The sequence below is a fragment of the Osmerus eperlanus genome, chromosome 6, assembly GCF_963692335.1.
Source record: "Osmerus eperlanus chromosome 6, fOsmEpe2.1, whole genome shotgun sequence".
In the NCBI taxonomy this organism is placed as follows: Eukaryota; Metazoa; Chordata; class Actinopteri; order Osmeriformes; family Osmeridae; genus Osmerus; species Osmerus eperlanus.
In genome coordinates, this window is record NC_085023.1 from 17584013 (window position 1) to 17607688 (window position 23676).

General features: G+C 46.3%; 3 protein-coding genes across 3 annotated transcripts; 2 read left to right on the plus strand and 1 right to left on the minus strand.

The window, feature by feature from the left end:
• Positions 1–2413: 2413 nt before the first annotated feature.
• On the minus strand, positions 2414–16148 carry adss2 (adenylosuccinate synthase 2). Its single transcript, XM_062464089.1, has 13 exons — positions 15819–16148; positions 11120–11222; positions 10445–10513; positions 10297–10347; positions 9766–9832; positions 8167–8274; positions 7724–7805; positions 7370–7496; positions 6125–6279; positions 5807–5931; positions 5582–5679; positions 5318–5467; positions 2414–5120 (listed from the first exon to the last, which is right to left on the minus strand). The coding sequence occupies exons 1-13, from the start codon at positions 16008–16010 to the stop codon at positions 5068–5070; spliced, it is 1380 nt and encodes a 459-aa protein (XP_062320073.1). The 5' UTR covers positions 16011–16148; the 3' UTR covers positions 2414–5067.
• Positions 16149–16282: 134 nt separating this feature from the next.
• LOC134022517 (cation channel sperm-associated auxiliary subunit epsilon-like) lies at positions 16283–19121 on the plus strand. Its single transcript, XM_062464091.1, has 9 exons — positions 16283–16391; positions 16600–16648; positions 16746–16819; positions 17007–17070; positions 17181–17263; positions 17526–17550; positions 17989–18066; positions 18285–18385; positions 18526–19121. Exons 1-9 carry the CDS (start codon positions 16321–16323, stop codon positions 19046–19048), a joined length of 1068 nt encoding a protein of 355 aa, XP_062320075.1. The 5' UTR covers positions 16283–16320; the 3' UTR covers positions 19049–19121.
• A 14-nt stretch (positions 19122–19135) lies between these two features.
• On the plus strand, positions 19136–23432 carry LOC134022516 (cation channel sperm-associated auxiliary subunit epsilon-like). The gene is made up of 15 exons (XM_062464090.1): positions 19136–19385; positions 19802–20016; positions 20137–20323; positions 20524–20779; positions 20953–21011; positions 21154–21232; positions 21359–21411; positions 21572–21625; positions 21755–21800; positions 22034–22113; positions 22197–22296; positions 22374–22454; positions 22699–22856; positions 22948–23001; positions 23181–23432. The coding sequence occupies exons 1-15, from the start codon at positions 19138–19140 to the stop codon at positions 23314–23316; spliced, it is 1806 nt and encodes a 601-aa protein (XP_062320074.1). The 5' UTR covers positions 19136–19137; the 3' UTR covers positions 23317–23432.
• Positions 23433–23676: the final 244 nt, after the last annotated feature.

Consider the following 23676-nt stretch of genomic DNA (forward strand, 5'->3'; position numbering starts at 1 on the left):
CTGCAGCAGAACATGAAGCCAGACAAGTCCTGGAGAAGTATCAGATAATGATCAATAACATTGTGTATTCATCACAAACAGGAACATCTGCTATCTTATTTTTTCTTCATTTCTACACTTTGTTTATTGCATAGCTTTGTATACTTCTTGACAGTTTGAATAACTGTTTCGATATGCAAACTCTATCTCCCATTTCTTATATTGACCTTGGAGAAGTTAGAGGTTGTACCTCACAAATACTGGTTATAACCACCTGATTACTGTAGCAATGACACTTTAGAAGTGGAAGCCTGGGCCAATCACTGCTCTCCCCATCTGCATTTCATATTTCCTTAAAAAAAAAAAAACAACAAACACAAAGAAGGGTAAAGCCCCTCTCCTCTCTTACAGTCACAGGGACACATCATGGGAACACAGAAAGGATTACAGTGTTCTGCGGCCGCAGTCTGTTGGCCCTGTGGTGTCTGTTGGCCCTGTGGTGTCTGTTGGCCCTGTGGTGTCTGAGTCTGAAACTCAGGCTGCTGTTGACCCCTCCTCCCCTGTCTGATCCTCTCCCCCTTTATTGGTTCCTTCACCCTCACCCTCTCAGCCCACCCTCATAACTGCCCCCCAATCCAAGCCCAGCCCAGCCCGACCAAACCCCCTCCTCTGGTCGACCCCCATCTGCTGTCTCCCGGCCCCCACCCAGCCAGGGTGAGGGGGGTGAGGAGGGGAGGTCAGGAGGCCAGGCAGGCGTTGGCCCATGCCGCCCCTCGTTCAACAGCTGCTGGGCTTCTCAGACCAGGTCCGGGCTGGGCGGAGGGGGGTTGCTGGGCCAGGCGTAGGGTCGGGGGGGGGGGGGGGGGGGGGGCACGCAGCTAGCAACGACAGCAGCAGCAGTCTCACATCTGCTGTAATGAGGCCCTTTACAGCCTGGCCTGAGGGGGGGGTGGGGGGAGAGGAGGAGAAGGGGTGTAGGCCGGCTCGCCTGCAGGGCCCTGGGGGGTTGTGGGGCAGGGCGAGAACCAAGAGGCTCACTCATGGGCTCAAGGTCCACACTCCATGTCACTTCAAAGCAGAGGAGAGCACCAGTGGATAGCTACACACAGCTGTTTGCAGCTGATTAACACCTCTGGTTTGAGGAATTGTGTTAAAACTTTGGTTTTAACACAAGTTCTATGGAGTTCTATTTGCCAGCGTCTTGCAAAGGGAATGGGCAAACAACCTTGATCCAAACAGTCTGGTTTTATCTGTTGCACGTATTTGTTTCTATAGACTTTTGTGTCTAAGTCACTGTTTATACACAAACATAATAACTGTGTGTGTGTGTGTTTGTTAGGTGTTTTTACATGATTGTGTAAAAGTGTGCTATTTTGTGTTTTGTGTGTTTGTTGTCTGTTTGTGTGTGATGTTTTTGTGCATTTTCTGCAGACGGCTCATTTGGATGTCTATTAGCTTCCTCCTCCAGAACAATGCGAATGCTGCTATAGGACAAAGAGGCTATACTCAGGGATTCAAATCTGAGGGAAGGTGGGGGGTGGGGGGGACTTGACTAGGATCTAACAGACACACACACAGACCCGACAGACAGACGAGCAACCTGGGGCAGCTAGGAACTCTCTGATGTGGTTTACTTCTCCACTCCTCTGTACTCAGACAATAGAGCTCTGCTCCTGGCCCCAGACAGATGCCTGCCTGCTGGTGTAGAATTCAGGTACTCTGTCTCCATAGACTGTCTGCCTCTGTAAGTGACAGTTTACACACGCACACACACAGATATATCCTTGTAGCTCATGGTAGAGCGCCGCGGCTTGACTCTGTTGTCAGCGTTTTCTCATCTGTCTCAATAGCAGCTGATGCCTCCAGATAAGCTGTGGTGTTATTCAGATGTAGTCAAATGTTGCAGGAAGCCTGTGGGGGGAGAAGGGGGGGAGGGAAATGAACCAGGTGGTTTTGTGGTCAGACAGGGAGAAGAGGATAAAGAGGGTGTTCACCTCCTCTATAAAGGAGTTTTAGATGTGTACAGAGCAAAGGGGTTTAAATCCTGACTGACTCCCTCTATACAATTCCTGGAAAGGCGATTCCAGTCTGTTTACAATTCAAAGAAACACTTTGATTTTCCATTTTAATTCCTATTTTGTCACAACATGTACATATGCATGTATGTATGTGTCCTTCAAGGGTAGCCCTGCTGTCCATGATTGCCCAGGTGGTGAACTACATTCAAGCGAACGCAGTATGTTGTGAAATATAATTTAATTTGCAGATATCTGGCGCACTCTAGTGGTCATGACATTAACAACATCATTCTTATCTGAAGTACACAAGTGTTCTGTAATGTACTTGTACAGTATATTGACTAACATCAGCAAGACGAATAATTGATTTCTAAACATTAATTATAAACGTGATCTAAATGAAGAACGAGACATAAGCAGTTCCCATGATGTTTATTTTGAATCTTGTTCTGGTGTGCATCTCCCATTGATATTAAAATTACTTGTATCTTCAGTTACAAATAGTAAGACCAGTAATGTACAAACAATGTTTGATAAACATGCACACACGCTCACACACTCACAAATAACACACACACACACACACACACACACACACACACACAGACAACCAGCCCCTGGTGCCACAGGCAAAGCATATTCACCAAATACAGAACAGCTATAAGACCAAGATAATATTGTTCCGTTTCTCTGTATATACATTTAAGGAATTAATACACCCGCACATACAACGCAGAACAGTACCTCAAAAAACAATCCACATATTTTTGCAAATACGTGTCCATCAGCGCAATGATACAATCAAGACTGAACCGTACTGAGCGAAAGTCAAACTGGTTTCAATTTACTAAGACACACACAATAATATGGGCTGGGACCTTTATAACATTTGCTCACATAACATGAGAGGCTTCAGTTACAAATGCAGCAGGGGGGGCAGGGGCGAAATTCTGCAAGTATAGAACGACACCTGGATTTCACCACCGAATGACATCCTGAACTCTGAAATATCCCTTCTTCCCAATGCTTCCTCCTCCTCCTCCTCCTCCTCCTCGCGCTCCATCTCTCACCCTGACTGGCTGCTTGCAGGGCTGTCACATCCCACACGCCAGACGGCCTTCTTCTTCTTCTTCTTCTTCAGAGGGATCAGAAGCCTTTTGTCACGTTTCCTTCCACGTCAGTTACACGTCGCTGACCTGAGCCTAATGATCTGACTTAACACGTGGCCGTGTTTGAATAAGAGCCACGTGTTCAGCAGTCATGGCTGCAACCCCTCCTGGGTGGCTGCAGCAGGGGAACTGCACGCAGAACGGCCCAGAGGGAACCAGGACACAAATGGAGCTGTCGTGAGGTCAACTTGTTTCACACTTCTTACCACTTTGTTGCAGTGGTTTGGGTAGCTGTGGCAGGTGTGTGTGTGTGTGTGTGTGTGAAGAGGAGGGGGCTTAAGAGGGTGATGGGAAGGCACAGGCTGTCCTGGAGTAAGCTATAGGAGATAAGGACAGTATGACACACTCACTGCTAGCGCTTAGAATCAGTGGTTGAGGGTTAGAATTGAGTTTAAGCCAGAGCTGCTAGTTTGTGTAGACAGGTATCCACAGCAGGGGAAAAGGTCAGGTCAAGTCCTCCTAACAACACTAACATGATCTCGGTAGACAAACAGCTATATTTACGGAATATATACTTATTTAAAAAGCAGCATTTAAAGATGTCCCTTTAGTTTTATTCCCAGCATTATCTCTTGCTACACTGTTGGCTAGTGCCACACACAGACAGGCACACACTTTACTAGTGGTCAGAGAACCATGAGATCTTCACGAACATACAAGACACTATGTTAGATGGAAGAATGATCTGCCTTAGTAAATCTATTTAAGGTATCAACTGACTCTGACCGCATCCTAATGTGTGTCCTGACCCCAAACCCAAATTCACAAACAGAATGTTCCCTGTATGTAGGCACCGAATGTGGACCAGAACACGGGATGACAAGGTCTAAATGGACCCAGTGTAGCTAAGAACCAGCACCACTGGCCAAATATCTTGACGTGAGAGGTGACGGGTCACTGCTCCACTTACTGGAAGCCAGACGACCACTGAATCGTCACATTCTTAAACACGACAGAACATTCTCGTTACATTCAGTAACTATAAATGTACATCGAAGCAACAGTTCCTCCACAAAGTCAACTACAGCCTCTGCAGTGTGCATTCCGTTTCATGTATGGCTGACCATGTCTGAGAACATTTCGCGTGAACTCCATGGACCCGTTTCCAAGGTGACCCTAACCCTTTCCCTCTACCACACACTACAACAGGCCTGGGAGATTCATAATCATCACATGGACAGTATTATCTGAAGCTATACAGGCGATGACACCATGGAGTCGCTTGGAGCTAAATCTGAAGACGAGGGGAGCAGCTACTGGAGTTGTGAAGACACTTGGTGTTCCACAGGAAGGTAACAGACACATAAAACACATCTAGGCAAGCAATAAAATACAGAAAGAACATACCGAAATAAAAACGGTTCTGACGGAGAGAAAGTCCTGAGACTTAAGAGGCTGTCAGCAGTAACATTAAGATCCTAGCATCTTATCTATGAATAGCACTGTGATACATTCTAAAGGTCTGAATGGGGCTATGGGTCCAGAACAGGTGCTTTGGCTACTGGCTTCAGACAAGACCCTGCTCACACAGAATCTGGAAATAAAATACAGGCAAAACGGAGCCAGTGGCTGAAAGTGCAAACCCAGCCAATCTCACACGCCTGTACAAGGCAGACAGCACAGAACAATATCAACTGGCACAATGTGCAACCATGACAACACAGGCAAGAGAAACCTATACACTGACCGACTGACCAACGAACCCACCAAGTCTGTAAGCAGTGATGGGACGCGTACGATGAGAGGTAACACATGACCTTCTGCGGAGCTAAAGGGAGGTACAGGGTATATGGCACACGCAGGCATAGGAGATGTAGGGTTCGAGAACCAGATGAGCTGAAGAGTCAGTCTTTGAGAGGGGGGAGGGGGTGGGGGGGGTGGAGGGGGATGGGGGGGGGGGGTTAGAAGAGCTGGATCATGGACTCCCGGGACTTGCCCACTCCGATCCACTTCACTGTAGGGAGACAACAGAAGTAGGGGGAGTTAGGGAACAATAGAGAGGAAGATTTGAACACCACACAAGACCGGAGTCTGGAAACAGAAACACTACGAGAAGAGGAAGATGGGAGGTGAAGGAGGGCGATAAGGTTAAAGGAGAAAGGGAAAGACTCGGGGGGGGGGGGGGAGAGAGAGAGTGTAACAGTCTCTAACCTGGCACGCCCAGGTGGCCCTCGATGTAGCGGACGTATTTCTGGGCGTTCTCCGGCAGCTCCTGGAATGTCCTGGTGGCGGACGTGTCGCTGCTCCACCCCGGCAGCGTCTCATACTGTACCTCCACCCTCTGGAGCACCTCCTGATTGGCTGGGGGGGGGCGAGGAAGGCAGGACAACTGTGAGATACTCTCAGGCTATTGGCTGCCATCTCTCTGCTTTTGGTATCAGCATTAGAAGCGTCCATCCCCGAAGACACGCCTACCTGGGAAATGAGGTATCAATTGGCCGTCCACGGTGTAGGACACTCCCACTTTGATCTCAGGGAATACATCGAGGATGTCCAGTTTGGTGAGAGCTAAGCTGGTGGGGAGAGAGGACAGCACAGCGACGAGTGAACACAATGCACACACACACGCAGACACACACACACGACTGACAGCTAAGCTCGCTGAAGAAGCAAAGGTCGGGGAAGGGCTTAGAGACTCACGCAGTGAAGCCATTGATCATGTGGGCATATTTGATGAGGACCAGATCCAGCCAACCGCATCGCCTTTTCCGGCCTGTGGTCACGCCCACTTCTTTTCCCCTCGTCTGCAGAAGCTCTCCTATGTCCTGGAACGAGAGAGGAAAGGCCAATGGCAATGTATAACACTGTCCACTAGATGGTGATGTTGGACAAGGAGAGGAGACATTACTTTTATTTTTTATTTTTACATACTTTTCAAAAGTCTTCAATCTATAAGAAGCGGTTCAGAGACCTCTTATTGAAGAATCCCACAGACCCAGGCAACAAGGTGCGTCTTACGTTGCTCTGCTCCGAGGGGAAGGCTCCGATGCCCACCCTGGTGGTGTAGGCCTTGACCACGCCGAACACGTCGCCCACATTCTGAGGGGGCATGCCCAGACCCGTACACACCCCGCCCACCGTGCAGTTAGACGAGGTCACGAAAGGATACGTCCCTGGAACACAGACACACACCGAGTCACACGCCGAAACTGACCTACAAACCATAATCCCAACACATAAACAGCCTGTATATCAACATCGCTGGTAACACGAGTGAGGACAGCGTGCTTCTCTCCTACACGCATGAGTCACCAAGTGGCTCAGAGGTGACCCGTCTCTGCGGGGTTAATAGAGACTCGCGGCTCAGCTCAGATGGGTGGGTTCGAGCTTAGTCATCCATATTATACAAGTCCAGACGGCTGGAGGAACACATTCTCCATTCCTTCTGCTCTGGGTCCTATCCAGGAGATTCCCCTTGGTCTGTTCCCTGCCCTCCCTGTCCAAATCACACTGGAGTGGACAGGTCTAAGACTAACAACCCAATTCAGAAAGGGTCCCATCTACATAGTGTATATCTAGGTGTGGAGAGGCCAGAGGGCAGTTTCTGTACAGGTAGTGCAGTTCTCTGAAAATCACAGACATATAAACTCACTTCTAGTAACTCGTTTAACTAGGCATTGTACGAACACTGGGTGACCATGGTTTCACAGCAACCCTTGACTACACCTCTAGCTACAACTGAGAACCAAATTGTTCGTCAGTGGGTGAAAGTGTTTTCGTTTTTTTTACCAACTGGTGAGGCTGATGGTGACAGACAGCGCAGCAGTGATTCATGCATGGTGAGGAAGTGTTCTCTAGTGTTCTCGCCTCCCAACTGCCCCTCCTTCAACGAAGTGGGCACTCCTTCTCCAAAACATAGCATTGCTGCAATCATCTGTTTGGAACTCGAATCGGATGCTTTAAAATTCAGTTCCAGGAGGCACAAGTGTGTGAGGGCCAGAGGAGAGGCTGTGTGTGTGAACGCAGCTGCTTTCAGCAGTGGGTTTGATCTTCCTATGCACAGCCATACTTACCAGACTGCACCCAGACCAGTCAGCCTGACTGTCCTGAGGGCTTGTTTGAGTTCATCAGTGTAAGCTCGCTCAACCATCACATTCGCTTCAAAAGGGGATTAACACTCTTTTCATCTCTATAGCCTGCATAGTTAGCGGACATCGTTACGGGACATTATGAAGTGGAAGGTTGATGTGTGGGGGGGCTGACCAAAGTCGATGTCCAGCAGTGCCGCATTGGCCCCCTCCACCAGGATCTTCTTGGGGGGTCCGTGTAAGGCCTTGTGCATGTAGTAGACCCCATCTCTCACCATGGGCTTCACCCTTTCCACGTAGTTCTGCACAGGGGGACAAACCAAGCGCACATCAGGCCAGAGTTGAACGACGCTAAATGTTTATCAGCTGAATGAAATAAACATGCGTAGACCTGTTCGTTTGAAATGCATAGTCATAGTCTGTTGGTGTGTGTTGCTGTCTATACTGCCCAGTCATGGAGGAGCGGGCCCACTGGGGTTTACAACTAATATACAATATATGATAACAAAATAAAACATTTGTAAGTCACCTTCAGCTTCAGCAACTCTCCCTCTATGTCGATCTCCAGGGTTGGGTACATGGCCTCGTACTGATGAGCCAGCACCTTATACCTGCAAGCCACCATTTCACAGAGCCAATGTTATTCACACAACACCTGAGCAAGGGCACAACGCGGGCAGCGTCACAAGCGAAACGTGCAAGAGGTCCTAGGTGACGGGGGAGCAGGTCACTGTGAAAACCTCCCCCGAAACACCTGTCCTCCTACACGTGTACAGAGTAAACACAGGGTATTACCGACGCCATTCACTTCATGCCCATGTTTTAACAGGGGCGCGGGCGTGCCCTCGTTCACGGGTAAGACCCCTCCTTATCCACATACCTAACACGCCTACGCACACAGCGTATACAAGCGCCCACACGTACGCGCCACAGTAAGGACGTACGAGCACGCGCCTCACGCCACACCCTCACCTTTCAGAGAAATCGTTGAAGTCGGCAAGCAGGTCACATATCCTGAGGCCACTGCGTGCCGCCTTGGCTGAGTACACCGGACCTATCCCCTTCTTCGTGGTCCCCAAGCTGGGGGAGGCGTAGACGGAAGAAGAACAGGTCAGGAATCCTGTACATGCTGACATGGGACATTCCTACCCAACTGTGCAAATACACAAATATGCGTGTGTAAGGAGACAGCAATGTTGGAATCAGTGGAATGTATGCAAATGTGCGCGCGCGCGCACACGCGCAAGTGTTTATCTGTGCACATGCAAGCATGTCGAATATGCGTAACCAGATCTGACTGAGCTTGTGAAGATCAAAACATCACGTGAATCCCACTTCCCGCCGTCACAGGTGTCAAGTTAGACTTCCAACCCCGGTTACCCTCTAATCTGGACCACCATGAGACCACAAGGCCTACTGTACTGTACTGCACTGCACTTGGCCTGTTGCATTGTGGGCCTCCGCGGTGCTAGCCTCCGCGTTCTGTTCCCAGCCCTCTCCCACAGGCGGCTGTACAAGTGGAGCACAATGCCCCAAGGTGCTAGAATTCCACACACTGTGAAATAAGCCTTTAATCGCTACGTCATTCTCACACTCTGGAACCAAGTTGCCCCTGCAGAGAGCACTCAGGAGACAGTCACACATCCAAATACTTGGGAATGTCTCGCTCTCACTAGGTAAATGTAAAGATACGTTATTTTAACCCCTTCCCCGCAACAGATTAAAGAAGTCGCCACAGGCTGTGTTTGAGTTCTCCTAAAATGCGTCTTTTATGCTTTTTCCCTTTCCAGAAATAGTAGATCAGAGATTTCCTCAAGACAGTAACAGTAAAAGGCAATGAACTGAGTGTTAAACAGATAATGAAATAGAATTCTTAGCTGTGCTGAACAGAAAGCACTGTATCCCATTCCTGATGAACAGGTTTGATCTTTCCCGGGGAGACAGTTCCCAGTCAAAAAGATAAGTAAACACCAGGCAAACACCCAGAAAGACAGTCTCCTGTAATTGCCATGTTAGGCGGCATGGTGCTTTGCAGTCCTGGGTTTGCCTCTAGCTCAGGGCGCAGTTGACACTGAGGGCATGTTCCCCCCCCCCCAGCCCTGTTGGTGCTCAGGGCATGTCTGTGTGGAGAGTGCACGTTCTCCCTGTGCTCACATGGGTCTCCTCCACAAAGAACCCCTACATAAAAACACGCGGAACATCCAACTCCTGATACGTGAGCCCTTGGACCTGGTCACTGGGCGCTGCTGGAAGGGCTACCCACTGCTCCCGGCTGCCCTCGAGGGAAGGACAGCCGGGGATGGGGGAAACGGTGGACACTCCTGCATGCAGGCGTGGGTTCCCAGCGTTGCCGCTCCCTGCGCACACAAGTCACCACTGCACGACGAATGAATGATTCTTCTTTCTTCCCGTTCAAAACGCTCGCAGTCATGCTACCTGGCGTGACTTGGGCAGGCAGGAATCGTTTGAGCGCTTGATCTGAAAGCTAGGACTAGTGGTTCCCCTCTCGTGCAGACCAGGGCAGCGCAGGGCAGGGTGGGGACCATGAGGAGAGGGAAGAGGGGGTCTTACTTCTTGCCCGCTTGCTCCTGTCTCTGCTGCTCCTGTACCCCGTCAACTGCTTGGTGGAAATCAAACACTGTGGGAGAGGGTAGAGAAGAGGACACTCACAAACCTGAACAGCTCTGCCCTAACTCACTCACTCAATCTAACAAAACTACACACCTCCTCCCAAACTAGCTGACGAAACAGCTGACAGACTGAGTATTTAATGCTTACTAACCTGAATAGCTCCGCCAAAACAGATTTGGACTTACAACACAAGCGTAGCTAATGCAGCCTTTCCTATATAACTGATGACTAACTAACTATGATCTGTGCAGCTCCGTTCACTGTGCTGTCTCTCTCTCTCTCCTCAACCCCCAACTCTAAAACCCAGCTTTGGCAATGCTGGCAACCCTCGGGCCCTGTCCCGAGACTAGCTTGTTCCTTTCAGCTGAGACGCCCGTGGTTTGGTCGGAGTTAGAGGAGAAAAAGAAAGAAAGAAAGAGAGAATAAAAGAGAGGGAAGGAGAGAGGCCTGAGTGGAAGACTGCTGCCTTACCAATGTGGGCTCTGTCTGAGATGATCAGCCGCTTCTCCCAGCCTTTCAGACCTTGAGATGAAGGAAAAGGTGAAAGGATGAATCAAAGAACTCACCAACTCATACAACTTTGTCTGTCAAGAATGAAATTGACGTAATCCAAACCCACTTTTGCCTTTGTGTTCATTCTTCTCTGCCTCCTCAAACAGGCCTGGCAGGTGAATGACCACTCCGTTACCTAGGGGATACCACAGGATAGACCGTGTGAGAAGGAGGACACGCTAGCGGTCCTCCTCTGAAGCCCCAAGAGTATAAACCGAGACGGCCCATGGAGCACAATGACTTACATTCCATTGGAAGCTTCGAGATCAACTGATGACCTCAGCTCAACACTTCCAAAGATCACCATGCTTAGCGCTAGTCCAAAAGCAAACCTTTTGAAGGACACGACTGGGCCAACTGAAGCCAGCTCGGCGTTGCCTTCACCAGACTAAGCTCCTTCCGAACTGTGTTTACCTTGTTGAGGTGAGGACAGTCACACTTACAGCCCGAGGTGGCGCATCGGTCCTCTAAACTGGACTGGACAGACCTGAGCACGGCTAGAGAACAGCTAAGGTTCTGACCCAGTAAGTGAACGGCTAAGATGTTCTGGGTAAGAAGCCAGGAGAAGAGGCCTGGCAGCCAGGCAAGACAGAGAGGGGCGACTTTACAGTACCATTAGCCTAATGATGTTACTGCAGATGAATCCTCTCTAGAGCACTCGACTGCTACAGCCGTGGCCAGGAGCCTGGCTCCCGGCCCTCCTGACTGTCCGCGCTGAGAGTCAGCACCGGGCGTAGCTCACCAATGAAGGCAGTGACGTCAGGGTTGATGATGCCGCTGGGGAGCAGGTGGAAGTCGTACTCCACAGAGTCCACCACCACTGTGTGTCCCGCATTGTTTCCGCCCTGTACAGAGAGAACGGGAGAACGATTAGACAGACAGAGACAGGGTAGGCACGATAAGGGGCTGAAAAATAAAGAAATAATGGACTCAAACAAGTCCAAACTTCACAAAGAACACTGAGGCTTGCCTCAAACTATATATGTCACCAAAACACATGAAATCTCTGTAAATGAGATCAAATTGTAGCCCCTGAAAAGGAATATTCAGTGCACCAAGCATTCCATCTGCTGTGAACTGAACCCCTCCTCTGATGTTCCTTAACTATCACAACTGGTTGATAAAGATCATTTTATAGCCCAAACTTAACTTAACATAGTGCTAAACACACGCACATGATTACACTGAGTCTCCAGGGGGGGGGGGTTGTATGTGTGTGTCTGTGTGTGTGTCTTATGCTGGGACCGTTGGGTAATACCTCTGTGTGGGTTTGCCAAAAGCTTCACCAAGCAAGGAGCAGGTCTGTGCTATTCCTGGACATGGCATGCCCTGGTGCACCAGCTTCAGGGGGTGGACACATGCCTCTCCTTTTTAGATATGTTTCCAATGCCCCCCACGCAGCCCCCCATCCCTCCAGCTGCTGCTCCGCGCTATATAGTGACTGACTGCTGTCTGTTACAGGGACTGACTCATTTCAATAAAGAAAAACATTGTCCATTCCCGCAGGGGTAGAACATTTTCTGTAGACAGAGGCTCAAACAAACAATACAAAACAAACAAACGTGAACAACCATAATATAAATTAAAAACCCACACAACTGTTGTGGGAGACTTATTCAAATTATATTCATCTTAAATCCTATTTAAAATTTCAATAGCAGTATGGATAAAAGTGTTCTCGCTTTGGGCCATATTCTCTAAAGGTACCTTATATCGTCTGCCGGATGGAACTAATCATGTCCATCCAAAAAACTACAGTGGGCCAAGCCTGCAGCTTTCTAACTTTAATGATGCTTCTTCCCATTGCATAGTTTCCATTTGTCACTTTATGCTGCCTGACACATTTGGCAGGCTACCACAAGTAATTATTGCTGCAGTAAAACTCTTTATTATACGCCAGTAATGGTTGACTGAAGGGAATACTCTAAAGACAGACTGTGTCGTGATACCCAACAATAACCTGGAACATTCTGGGATATGTGTCTATTGGTGGCGGTCGCAGGACTAGCTGACCCTGCGACAGCCTTGGAGGTCTTGATTTCTCAACTTTGAGGTGGCCCTTGCCAACTTAACCACGGGCCCAGGGGGTCAGGGTTGGCCAGGTTAGGGGTTCTTAGTGGAGAGGATAGTTAGGATGAGGTAGAGTCAGTCAAGCAGAGATGCAATTATGCTGCGGTAGGCTGATTTAACCTTGCGAGACAGCTGGATTAGCGAGATAGCGACCACGCGAGAATCCAACTCGACAAGCTCCAAGCTATTCGTTTGTGCCTGAACCACAGTGGTTCAGACCAAACAGCGTCTTATGAGGAACTAATGGCAGCTATGGGAGAGAGTGAAGTTAGCCTGTGATAGACGGTGACAGACAGATCGTTAATCCAATACCTGCCAAGTATTTTTGCCTGCCTTTTGGGCCTTCCTTTTTCCGAACAGTCTCCCAGGGCGACTTATGCAAAACAAACCATCTGCAGTCAGGTTAAGGTTGAGCTGCTTAGGTCTCCAAAGTCACTGTATGGCCCTGATTCTTCAAGTTGTCATGCAGTTCTCTGTGTTGCTATGCCAACTGTGAAGCGATGTCAACATCCATCCATCAACATTCAGTCAACGGAATTTGTTTTTTCAAAGAGGCATTCCACAACCTACAATTACCCAACTGGACACCTGAAAGAAGTAAACACCCCATGAAAAGACTCAAGGTGTTTGCTACAAGATGGACAAACTCCACCATAGCAACACTAGCCCTAAACACCGTAGTCAAGTGAGGCATTTATAGATCAGAACAGCAGTGGGAATCTTTCTGGGCAGGTCTCAACCAGTACCTGGTGGTGGGAGATCTATACTGCAGTATGGTAGACTATGTGGAGGTTCTGTCCAGACCACTCGGACTGAAACAAGGGTCTAGGAGCCACTTTAGGGCTTTTTTTTTTTTTAACACTTATGGCCTTGTATTCAAGATGCTACTGTGTCCCAGGTGACTGCTGTTCAGCCCTGCAGGCTCAGAGCTGATGCTGGTATTTCCAAAGACTGTGGTCTCATGATCTCTCCTCCTCATGGTTCACACCTACTGGCCAGAGACACTCCAGTCAATGTGTAGAGCTTGAGGCTATGTTCACATTCCAGAGGAGCTAGAACAACCCTAGAGGTCGTTGTCTGATCCAACGTGTTTATAGATGAAAGCATGTGCTTTTCTACAGAGCTGCTGCTTCATGGAGCTCATTATTTTTCAAAGGTTGCATTTTAGAAACCCAAAGTGGCCTATGTGTAAGTCAGTACATTAGTAGACTGGACCACATATCCTACAGTGGAGTGTTTTATCACCATTACCATATGAGATGCACTAAAGGTTAGGCGGCAGACTATCATCTCATTGGTCATGTTATGAATACACCTCTATTTATAGGACTAGGTGGATAGGCGGACAGTCACATGAATCAAATCCGATGGGTCTATGTGATCCCCAGAGACAACAAATCACTGTGGGGGGCACCTGTCGCCTAAGAGGGTCAGGGTGCAGGTATCGTTGCCCTTTGCCCCTCTCGTTAATGAGGCCCAGAGAAACTCCCAACATGCTCCTCTAAAATGCCATCCTGCTCCCAGCCCCCTACCCCTCAACTCCAGTCACCTGCTGCTCTACCCTCCTGCCCCTAGTCCTGCTACCTTACCCAATAGTGCTCACCCCCACCGCCCTCTAACCATGTCACACCTGCCTGTGATTTTACAACCTCAAGAATCTTGTAAGGAACACCGGAGAGACTGCTGGCACAGCCCTTTTTATAAAAAGATGAACATTATCTGTTTTCTGCTACACACAAACACACACACACGTTGACAAGCACGCACACTCGTATGCAGGCATGCACACATGCACGCAGTCAGTGCCTCAGAGCTTTTGTAGTATTCCAGGAAGAGGTTTATTTTTACATGGTACACTATAGCCTTGGCAGAGTACCAGGCTCACAATGGAGACTCTCTTAGTCATGTCACCCTGTTATCAATACCAGACAGTGATGGAAACCAAAGGATGCAAGACTGCTGATAAGTCAGAAAGCGTGTTGTAAAGGATGCAAGACTGCTGATAAGTCAGAAAGCGTGTTGTAAAGGATGCAAGGCCACTGATAAGTCACAAAGCGTGTTGTTTACTCCAGAGGGAAGATTGTCTCTTCTACAGGTATGCCTAAGAACCCAAAACACTCAGTGTATTTCAGAAACAAGACTATTCAAAGAGTAGATGATCGTAACACGCAGGAGTGTTTTTTCATGTTATTTTTATAGACAAGTAGATTTATATCAGTAATATATCAAAATGCTGTATTGTGTGTACTTAACTGTGTGCTGCTAGACATCAAATTATTGTTTAATTAGTATTTTCCTAACTAAACAGAAGTATTCAGTTATAATACATTTTTTACTACACTTCTATTTATCTTGCGGCTCTTCAGTGCTCTTTGCTCTAACCAGCCTCAGGAGATGATACGATTCTTATGAGCAAAATAGGGAATGTTTGCTCACAATTGAGCTACTGTACACCTACCTCATTGACCTTTTGCTGTTAAGGTCTAACCACAACCAATGTGAATTTCAATGACTGGGCCTATCCCAGAGCCTTATCCTCAGGTATAAAGTGGCTTCAGTCAGACTATATACTCTAGCACCGTATAGAAATAATTTAAGAACATTTTTAACTGAATATGTAAAATTACAGTAGAGTTATGTAGATAAGGCTAGTTGGTTGTTGCCCATCACAACACTTCACGTGTTTTTACAATGTTCTCCACTCTCGTTTTGTGTTGGGGATATTGACAAAAGGGCATCCTCTTCCAGCAAAACTCTGACAATGACTTGCGCAGACTCGCCTCGCTTCCCTCATTAGTCTTCACACTAGCTTTTTATATTGCTAAAGGTGTATATATACAGTGACCGTCCACAGATTTTTGACTATTGCTTCGCCGAATATTATTGGAATAAAGACTGATGGTGACCTGAAACATAACCAAAACCCCCTAACAAGAAGCCACAAACCGGAGTATGCACTACTGTCACTTGCAATTGCATGATGCTAGCTAGCTAGCTAGCCTGTGGGTGCAACATAACATTGGGCTAATCAAATGATCATGAGGAACATGCAATTATCTAGTGTCAAGAGGCGCTTTACTTGCTGGAATTCAAGGTGACATTAGCTAGCAAGTCAGAAGCTAACATACGCTAGCGACCTAACGTCTCTACAGCCTGTAGTACAGGCAACCACAAGCTAGCCAAAGCTAATGACATCCTCTTCTGTACTTCTCTGTGATGAATCAAGCAAGGACCCATAGTTTATGACACAGGTAACTGGCAAAACTAAAATTTTGATTTACTATTGTTGCAAGTAGACAAAGATATTGTGCTTGCAAAGACCCGGTCAAATACAATTACAAACGTTGGTCCTGGTTGCTAGTATGGCATACCTGACATCTGCAAACGATATCGGCGTCCTGGGCCAGAAGATCCACAACTTTCCCCTTGCCTTCATCGCCCCATTGAGCCCCTAAAACCACGGCCACTTTGTTACCAACATCTGGTCTGGTTACTTGTGGTTCTGTGATGTTGCCGTGGGCTCCACCGTTCTGAGCCTCAGTTTGATTCCCACTATCCGACATGACCGATTCCCTGTAGAGGCTAAGTGGGCTTCAGATAGTGCGTTCCTCTGTTTGCTTGCTCGCTTGTGGCCAGACATTGATAGCGTGCATTGCGTATGACAGCCAGTCAGGACCGCCCACCACCACCGTCTGTTCACGAGCACACAACGGAGAACGTCGTGGTGATGTTTGTGTACGTGTGTGTGTGTGCACGTGAGCGCGCGCACAAATGTCTAGTAGACCTTGAAGACCCGCCCATCCAAAATACTTATGGTTTGACAGTTGAATGATAGTTGGCGCGTTAACACACACAATTACCAGTTGGACAGACATGATGTGCAAGATGCTTATGTTGTTTTCTATCCTTCTCCTCAGGATTGATATCAGTTATGGGGCATGGAGGTACATTTGCCTGACTGTACATAATTTATAGTCTATAGTCTATGGTTTGAAGACTTAAACTAAAATAAGATAATGGACCTAGATACATTTTCAGTTTGTGCTATACTGTACTGTATGTTAGCTTGACAGCTAACGTTAACTATCTTATTTTACCCTTCTGTTCCCAAAAATATTCTGTCGGTAATTTTAAACTTAATTTACTTTGCAGATACAGTAATAATATGAACGATGAAGAATTTTTCACCATAGCAGATAGAGTAAGTTGGAGTACCACTCTGAAGCCTAGCAAGACTGCTCCCTTGCAAGCTAACCTATCAAAAAATTATCATATTAATCTCTTATCTTCAACGCCAGGTATTCCTCAGGTATACTGAAAATGACTTTGTTGAGTGGTTGTTCCCTGAGAGCTGTACTTTGAACAACAAAAGGTAATAAAAACCCTGTCTGCTGATGATGGCATCCTCGATAAGCTCATATTACTGAACTGTCTAAAATATTGTTGCTTTGAGACATTTTTATGTCGCCTGCCTTTCTTCGCCCTCGTTTTTCATTGTGGTCCACTATCTCAACACTTGATCTTAACTTAACTTGACTGGAACAATGATTCTATTGTAGCTCCCCAATGGCAATCATGACATGCACGACCGATGGTTTGAAAAGGGTAAAGCCAGTGGTGACTGTAAGTACCCAGTATGCAGACTTTGGTTATTCATTCATTAATTATCTTAATATAGATTATGTTGAGAGGCTTATAATGTGTAAAGCTAAATGTATTGTAACACACTTAAGGGGGAGGAGGAGGACGCCAGATTTCTCTACATCAAAGATTCCGTCTTCAGTTTTGCTTGGTATGCTATAATGCCTATACAAAGGTAATGTTGAAAAACCAGTACACATCGAGATCATTATAAAAACAAGTTATTAGGTTCTAATTTCTTGTTACTTATTTTTGTATTTAACTTAAACGTTTTTTGTTACGTCTCTTTCAAATATTTTTTCTATTTTTGGCAAGGCTTTATTCAATTACACTGGTTACTGTTTAATAGGACTGCTAAGACTGGTGTTATGAGACTGTTGCACTTATCTGGCACACTATAATTCTAATCATATTTGCCACATTTGTTTCCTCTGTAGAAATTCAACAGGCACATTCCTCAAGGTACAGTAGACTGAACAGTAGCTGTACACTGACCAGATGAGTGGATGAATGGATGTCTGTGCCACATGTATAAAGCCAATTCCCCATGGATACGTGCTTACAGTATATCAGACACAATTCTTTCTCGCATCATACTAATGCAGAACTGCATTATGTATATTCCGCGATAAGGATGTTATTTAACCCGTTAAGGAGTAGCGTCACACATATGTGATTCTGAACATCCCAACCGACTATTTTCCGATAGACAAAAACTATATGACAAACGCTATAGTATGGCTTCAAAATTTACAATTAGGAGGCTAACAAGTAACACTAGCAGGTAGTAGCATTGCTACGAGTATTATGCTAGGTTGCTAGGTAACGGAAGCTAACTAAAACTAGCTAGCTTCCGTTTTGGAAAAATAACTCACCCTTTGATTCTTGTTTATATTGCAGACAGTGAGAATGTGGATCTTTGCACCGGAGCAAGCAGCCGCATCTGAAATCGACAACAAAGCACTTAAACCTACAACGGTGTGTGTAATGCAGTGAACACTATTCGGTGACCATACAGGTGTGGTAAAGAACGTGTTCTCAATCCAAAGAGGACCTCCAGACAAAATGCTCTCTTCAAGCTTACTCTTGGGTCTTCAGATATGCAATATACCGAAAACCAGGTGAAGCCTATCAGGTAGGACCTTTTTGGGTTTGCTATTTACCAATTATTGCTGTGTTTCTCATTTCTCCTGCAGCTATCTCAATACTTGACCAAGCAGTTCTTCAACCTGGGCCAGTACCCAGAGATCAAACTGGCATCAAAGGAAACTATCCAGGGATATTTCCACAAGGATGGGTGTGTTGTTTTTTTATTTCTTTCACAATATCCCTTTTCTTGTGATAAAGGACCACAGCAGTCCTCGCGACATCATTTACTTTCAGGGTTAAGTCTGAACTTCTGAGCCTGCTATTAAACAAAGCTGTTCTCGACTACAGATACTGGGAAGCGGTTGTCCCTGGCAACAAGAAATACTACAGCTTCTACATAAACGCTCAGCCAATTAACTTCCAGCATCGCTTCATCATATCTAGCCAGTATACCTTTTATTGGTTAGAAGAGGAGAGGCCCTACAGTGGACAAGAAGTGTCCTTACGGCTGTCCCCAGGCAGCCAAATAACTGTGTTGAGGGGCACTTGTAAGTCATATCGTAGCATTCTCCTGTCAGAACTTGGCTGCTACTTCACGCAGGATGGCTTCAAAAGTTATGAGGAACTGAAGGCGGAGCCAGGTTTGGTGCCTGTGCCGCCCGAGGGCTACTTCACTGTGGACGAAAGTGCCCTGCTAGAGGACGGCATCCTCTTCCTTATAAACGGCACCCTCTACTGGTGGGACCTCCATCAGCGTACATTGACCTCACACCCCAACTTGCGCCTCGATTCTGTGAAAGGGATGTACCAGAGGACCAGTTGTGTAAACTACTACCCCTTGCAGGCCAGTTACTTGCCAAAGGAGGGCTGACAGATGTCTGACTTTCCTATAAAGGTAATCTCTGAGTGTGCAAGAATTGAAGTTATCATACTTCTGTGTGTGTGTTTTTTGTGTAGGGCATGGAACTGGGAACTTTGCTTGCATGGGAGGACCATAGGCTACTCATGGGCTCTGAAGTCTTCAAAGGAAGCAAGAGCAGATATTTTCAGCCATTGCTGGTGCTGCCTCCTGATACCACCATCCTGACAGCCTGCTTTGGTTCCCAGCCAGTCACGCTAGCCTGTCTGGTGATAAACACCTCCCCCGATTCCCCTTCACACCCCTCTCTCCTCATCTACAACCTGGTGGACAAGGCCTGGAAGACCAGGTGACTCATTTGATCCTTTCGGTTGAGCTGAAGGTCCTGTTGGCTCATTAGAACATTACATTTACATTTAGTCATTTAGCAGACGCTCTTATCCAGAGCGACTTACGGTAAGTACAGGGACATTCCCCCGAGGCAAGTAGGGTGAAGTGCCTTGCCTAAGGACACAACGTCGTTTGGCACAGCCGGGATCCAAACTGGAAACCTTCAAATTTCTATCCCGATTCCCTAACCGCTCAGCCACCTGACTCCAGGTGGCTGAGCGGACTGAGCTGACTCCAGGTGGCTCGAGAGAACACTGTTACACTGAGAGTTGGATGGTCTTAACCATCAGTATTGTAATTGACCCTGTTGGGTAAGAGGATAACTTGCAGCTATTCTAAAATGGATCTTAACTTTATTCATGCGACCGTGTCTAGCACTTTCCTGACCAAATTCAAGGAGGGCGAACACCCTGTCGGACCTTTCCATATGCACTTCCTGAGCTCCGCTATGGATGCGCTGCTGCTGTGGAACGATCACACCATCATCTACAGCTTCAGGAACGACAACGACTGGGGCGAGTTACTCCTCGCCAACGGCAGCAACGTGAACGTGGCTTCTGGGGGGGAAAAGATACACCAGGTGATCCTGGGTATGTCTCCTCCACCTCGTCAACCGCTGACTTTGTGTATTTTGCATGTGGATGTACAACTTCCTGGGTTTGTGTGTGTGTGTGTATGTGTGTGTGTGTGTGTGTGTGATCTCCCCTCAGACCAGAGTTGGAACATGCTGGTGAAAATGGAGAACAACATGCTCTATTACTGTAAAGTGGGTATGCCTGAGCTGGTGTCTTTACACGCCTGGAGAAAGCCGAACACAAGCAATGTGATCTACATGGACCAGAAGGACCAGTTCACCCCAATTGTCCAGACACCAGATGGGAAACTGCACGAACAGATGTGGGTGGGGGGAGGGGGTTAGGGCTGTCCTGTGCAATTGCCCTAGCATGTGCAATAAAATATTAATCTTCCAAGAAATATTGTCATGATAGGCCGTTGGTTTATAACAGAGGTTTCCTCAGTTTCATTATTGTTTGTCTTCACAAAGGCAATTACAGTTGGTTTCTATTTGAATGACACCTGTGTCCTTCCCTGGTCAGGTACCCATTACTTATGGAAACTAAGAGCTCTATGCACATGACGCACCACAGCTGCCCTTTCATCACCTTCAAGAACAGTATGACTGCACTGGCATACTACATGGACAAAGGAGACACAATTACAATTTGGGCCCAGATTGTCTATACAGAGGGACAAGGGGTTCATGTGATGTTGCTGAACAACAATAAGCATTTGTTGATCATCTCCCAGATGTCCCACTCTCAAATGGCGCTAGAAGTCGGCACTATTAACATGGTGAGGCTGACACGTAACTTGAAATGTTTCCGAACCTATACATAGAACCAGCCAGTCCCTAGGCGGACATTCGACACAAATCTGAATGTATTCAAATGTCCACATACGTATCATGATGAGTGAGATATAAAGCACTTGTTTAAAAAGTTTATAAAGCTTGCTGTCTATTTCAGACTATCACGATCAGTCAGAAAGTGGACTACGAAAATGTCGAGAGATACTCGGATCTGATGTCAGTACTTTTGTCAGTCTCACTGTTAAAAAGTTGTTGACCGATGCAGTAAAATGTGGTGATAAAATACATGTCTCACAACACACACTGCTGTGTGTTTGCATGTTTGTTAGTATTTGACCTCTTGCTGTTTGTGTCCTAGTGAACAGACCAGTGGTGTTATGACCTTGGAACTGCTTCCCAACCAGATTGGCAACACTTGTACCCTGCTCGCTAACCGGGTATATTATTCTATCATATACCACAGTCCTTGTGTGACAGTAAAAATCTGAAATGTTCTTGGTTTTATTGACCCTTTTGTTAACTTATGTAGTTGTGTTTATTCCTTACTCTTGTGTTGTTGACAGGTATCCCATTTTCATGTTGGCTGCCCACCAAAGAGACACATCCGTGTTGCAAGGTAGTCCAAGTCAGAAAACCAAACAGCATTTTTTGTCCATTTATCTTTAGTTTGATGTTCTGGAAAACTATCAAATAGATGAGTAGTTATATTAAAATAGTTTAGGAAGCAGTTTATCTGAGAGTTTTTGTCCCAGTGTCTTTTCTTGTGTCTTCACCAGGCCTTGGGGCATGACTTGTGAGATTAACACCCTCAGAAACTACACCATTCCAAGGTTGTCAAGAACCACCTGACTCCACCTCTATCGATGTGGCTCTCCCGTTTGATCTTGTACACAAATATCATGTGTCAGTGAGCCTGCGTAACGTGTGTGTTTTTGTGTGTGACTGTCGTCTTATTTAAGAGATGTACTGAGGAGCCACTCTAAGGATTTTTTAGGAGAGGATTTGGTAAGTATTACTTTATACATCCTGCTGGCTTGCCTAGACAGTAGCCCGTAGCTATGCACGTCATTCTTGTACTGCCATGGTGCACCTGCTCTGAAACGTTCAACATTGTTGGTTGACCTCAACACCGAATTATAAACACCAAACTGACTTATCACTGATATTAGACACAAATATCCCGTAATGCTCTTCTGTAAATTAGATTATAATTAAGGGTTTGTTGACCATTGTTGCAGATGGTGGAATACGACTGGGAGAAATTTGGATGTCTTCTCAAACTACACTACAGTACTGAATTTAATCCCCACTTAGACCTGTGAGTGCAGGAGGGGACTTCTGAATTCTGCTATTCTCAAAGGGTTGGAACATTTTCCAGCACATTTCTTATATCTTCCTCAGGTACGATGGGAATACTTTCATCAAGAGTGTGGATGCCAACTACATTATCTGGGAGATATTTGGACGGAATGACTATTCCTTCAATACGACCATGCAACAGGTACAGTGCACTAAGATCAGCATGCGTATGTGTGTGTCGTTACTATAGTAACCATGTTGGGTGGCTGTGTCCTGTAGATAAATTGTCTGTCTGAGGCCCAGACCTGGACGTCCAAGCTGACTGAGGGCAAGAGTCTGGAGACAGCCTGGGGCCCTGAGGTTGTGACTGTCTCTCTAGACTACAATCTTTTAAACAGATCCATAATTCAGTCAAATAGGCTTGTTTAAAGTAGTGTATTTGAAGAATGGTACAGATTCATGATATGCATCATATATATTGCTCAGGAGTGGTGCTACACACTACATTGAACCTGCCTGTGAATTGCCCTTTTCAAATAGTCCTTTAACGGAAATTCAGATGAGGTGGATGAAACTGTATTTGAATGGTGCCTCTTACCAACAGAACTACCGGAGCTGTTTCACGGTGGTGCCTGAAAAGCTGGGAGACCTGGACCAGCCTTACGAGATCCTGAACCGGAGTTCTGGGAACTACCTGACCTTCTCACAAGTGGACAGTGCCATCTATGTGTTCCGTGTGAAAATATTGGACCCCAATTACAGGTTTAACACGCTTGAAGTTTTGGTGATTAAACCTCCTTGGGGACTTCGGGGTTTGTGGTTTTGAAGTCATCGATGTGTCTTCTTTCATCAGCTTCTGTGATCTGACTGCTGTGTTCGCTGTCCAGACCTTTGGCATTAGCCGTCCGTAAGTAGTTGTTTTTTGTGATAACATTTGACATGATTCATATCCTGATAAGTAATGAGTGGAAACATGGTTATATATAGCATGTTTATTCACCCTTTGTTACCTTGTGCAGGTCTATGACTACATTGTGCTTTAGCTGCCTAACCATTAACTAATCTGTGCATCTTATTTTCTTTTAGGAAGTATGAGTATCTCACTGTGTATGTGGCTTTGATTTTCGCCTTCCTCTCTCTCTGCATACTGGGCTACAGTTACTGTCGATATGTCAAAATCTTCCGTAAAGTCCTTGCTGCTAGAAAGATGAAAGACGAATAAGTAATGCATATATTATAATATATGCATTTCATATAAAGATTAGTTCCAAGTTTTTTTCTTTGATGCAGTTGCACTTTCAGATTCCTTGTAGTTGAATAAAAATGTATTTTCATGCACTTCAGTATTTCTATTGAGTGTACTTGAATGTAACATTTGAGAGTGGAAGTGGTGTGGCATTATTATCGTCGTGTGGTTTTTCGAATAAAAGACGTTGAACTAACCACACGTCGTGAGTAAGCTTTTGTCCAGCAGGTGGCGATGGTATGCAGTTATTGATACTTACACAATTTAAAACGACATTTCCCACAAACCTACGTGCTTTGCTGGAGACGTTTGTGTTCAATTCGTTTTGTGCCACCT

Coding starts and splice junctions, on each gene's coding strand:
- adss2 (XM_062464089.1), bottom strand. CDS start 16,010: ATGTCGGATAGTGGGAATCAAACTGAGGCTCAGAACGGTGGAGCCCAC. Junction 11,223..15,818: donor ATATCGTTTGCAGATGTCAG/GTATGCCATACT, acceptor CTCTCTGTACAG/GGCGGAAACAATGCGGGACA. Junction 8,275..9,765: donor CAGGAGCAAGCGGGCAAGAA/GTAAGACCCCCT, acceptor CGCCTCCCCCAG/CTTGGGGACCACGAAGAAGG.
- LOC134022517 (XM_062464091.1), top strand. CDS start 16,321: ATGATGTGCAAGATGCTTATGTTGTTTTCTATCCTTCTCCTCAGGATT. Junction 17,264..17,525: donor GCTATAATGCCTATACAAAG/GTAATGTTGAAA, acceptor TTTCCTCTGTAG/AAATTCAACAGGCACATTCC. Junction 17,551..17,988: donor CAACAGGCACATTCCTCAAG/GTACAGTAGACT, acceptor TTTATATTGCAG/ACAGTGAGAATGTGGATCTT.
- LOC134022516 (XM_062464090.1), top strand. CDS start 19,138: ATGGAACTGGGAACTTTGCTTGCATGGGAGGACCATAGGCTACTCATG. Junction 20,780..20,952: donor AAGTCGGCACTATTAACATG/GTGAGGCTGACA, acceptor TGTCTATTTCAG/ACTATCACGATCAGTCAGAA. Junction 21,233..21,358: donor GTACCCTGCTCGCTAACCGG/GTATATTATTCT, acceptor TGTTGTTGACAG/GTATCCCATTTTCATGTTGG.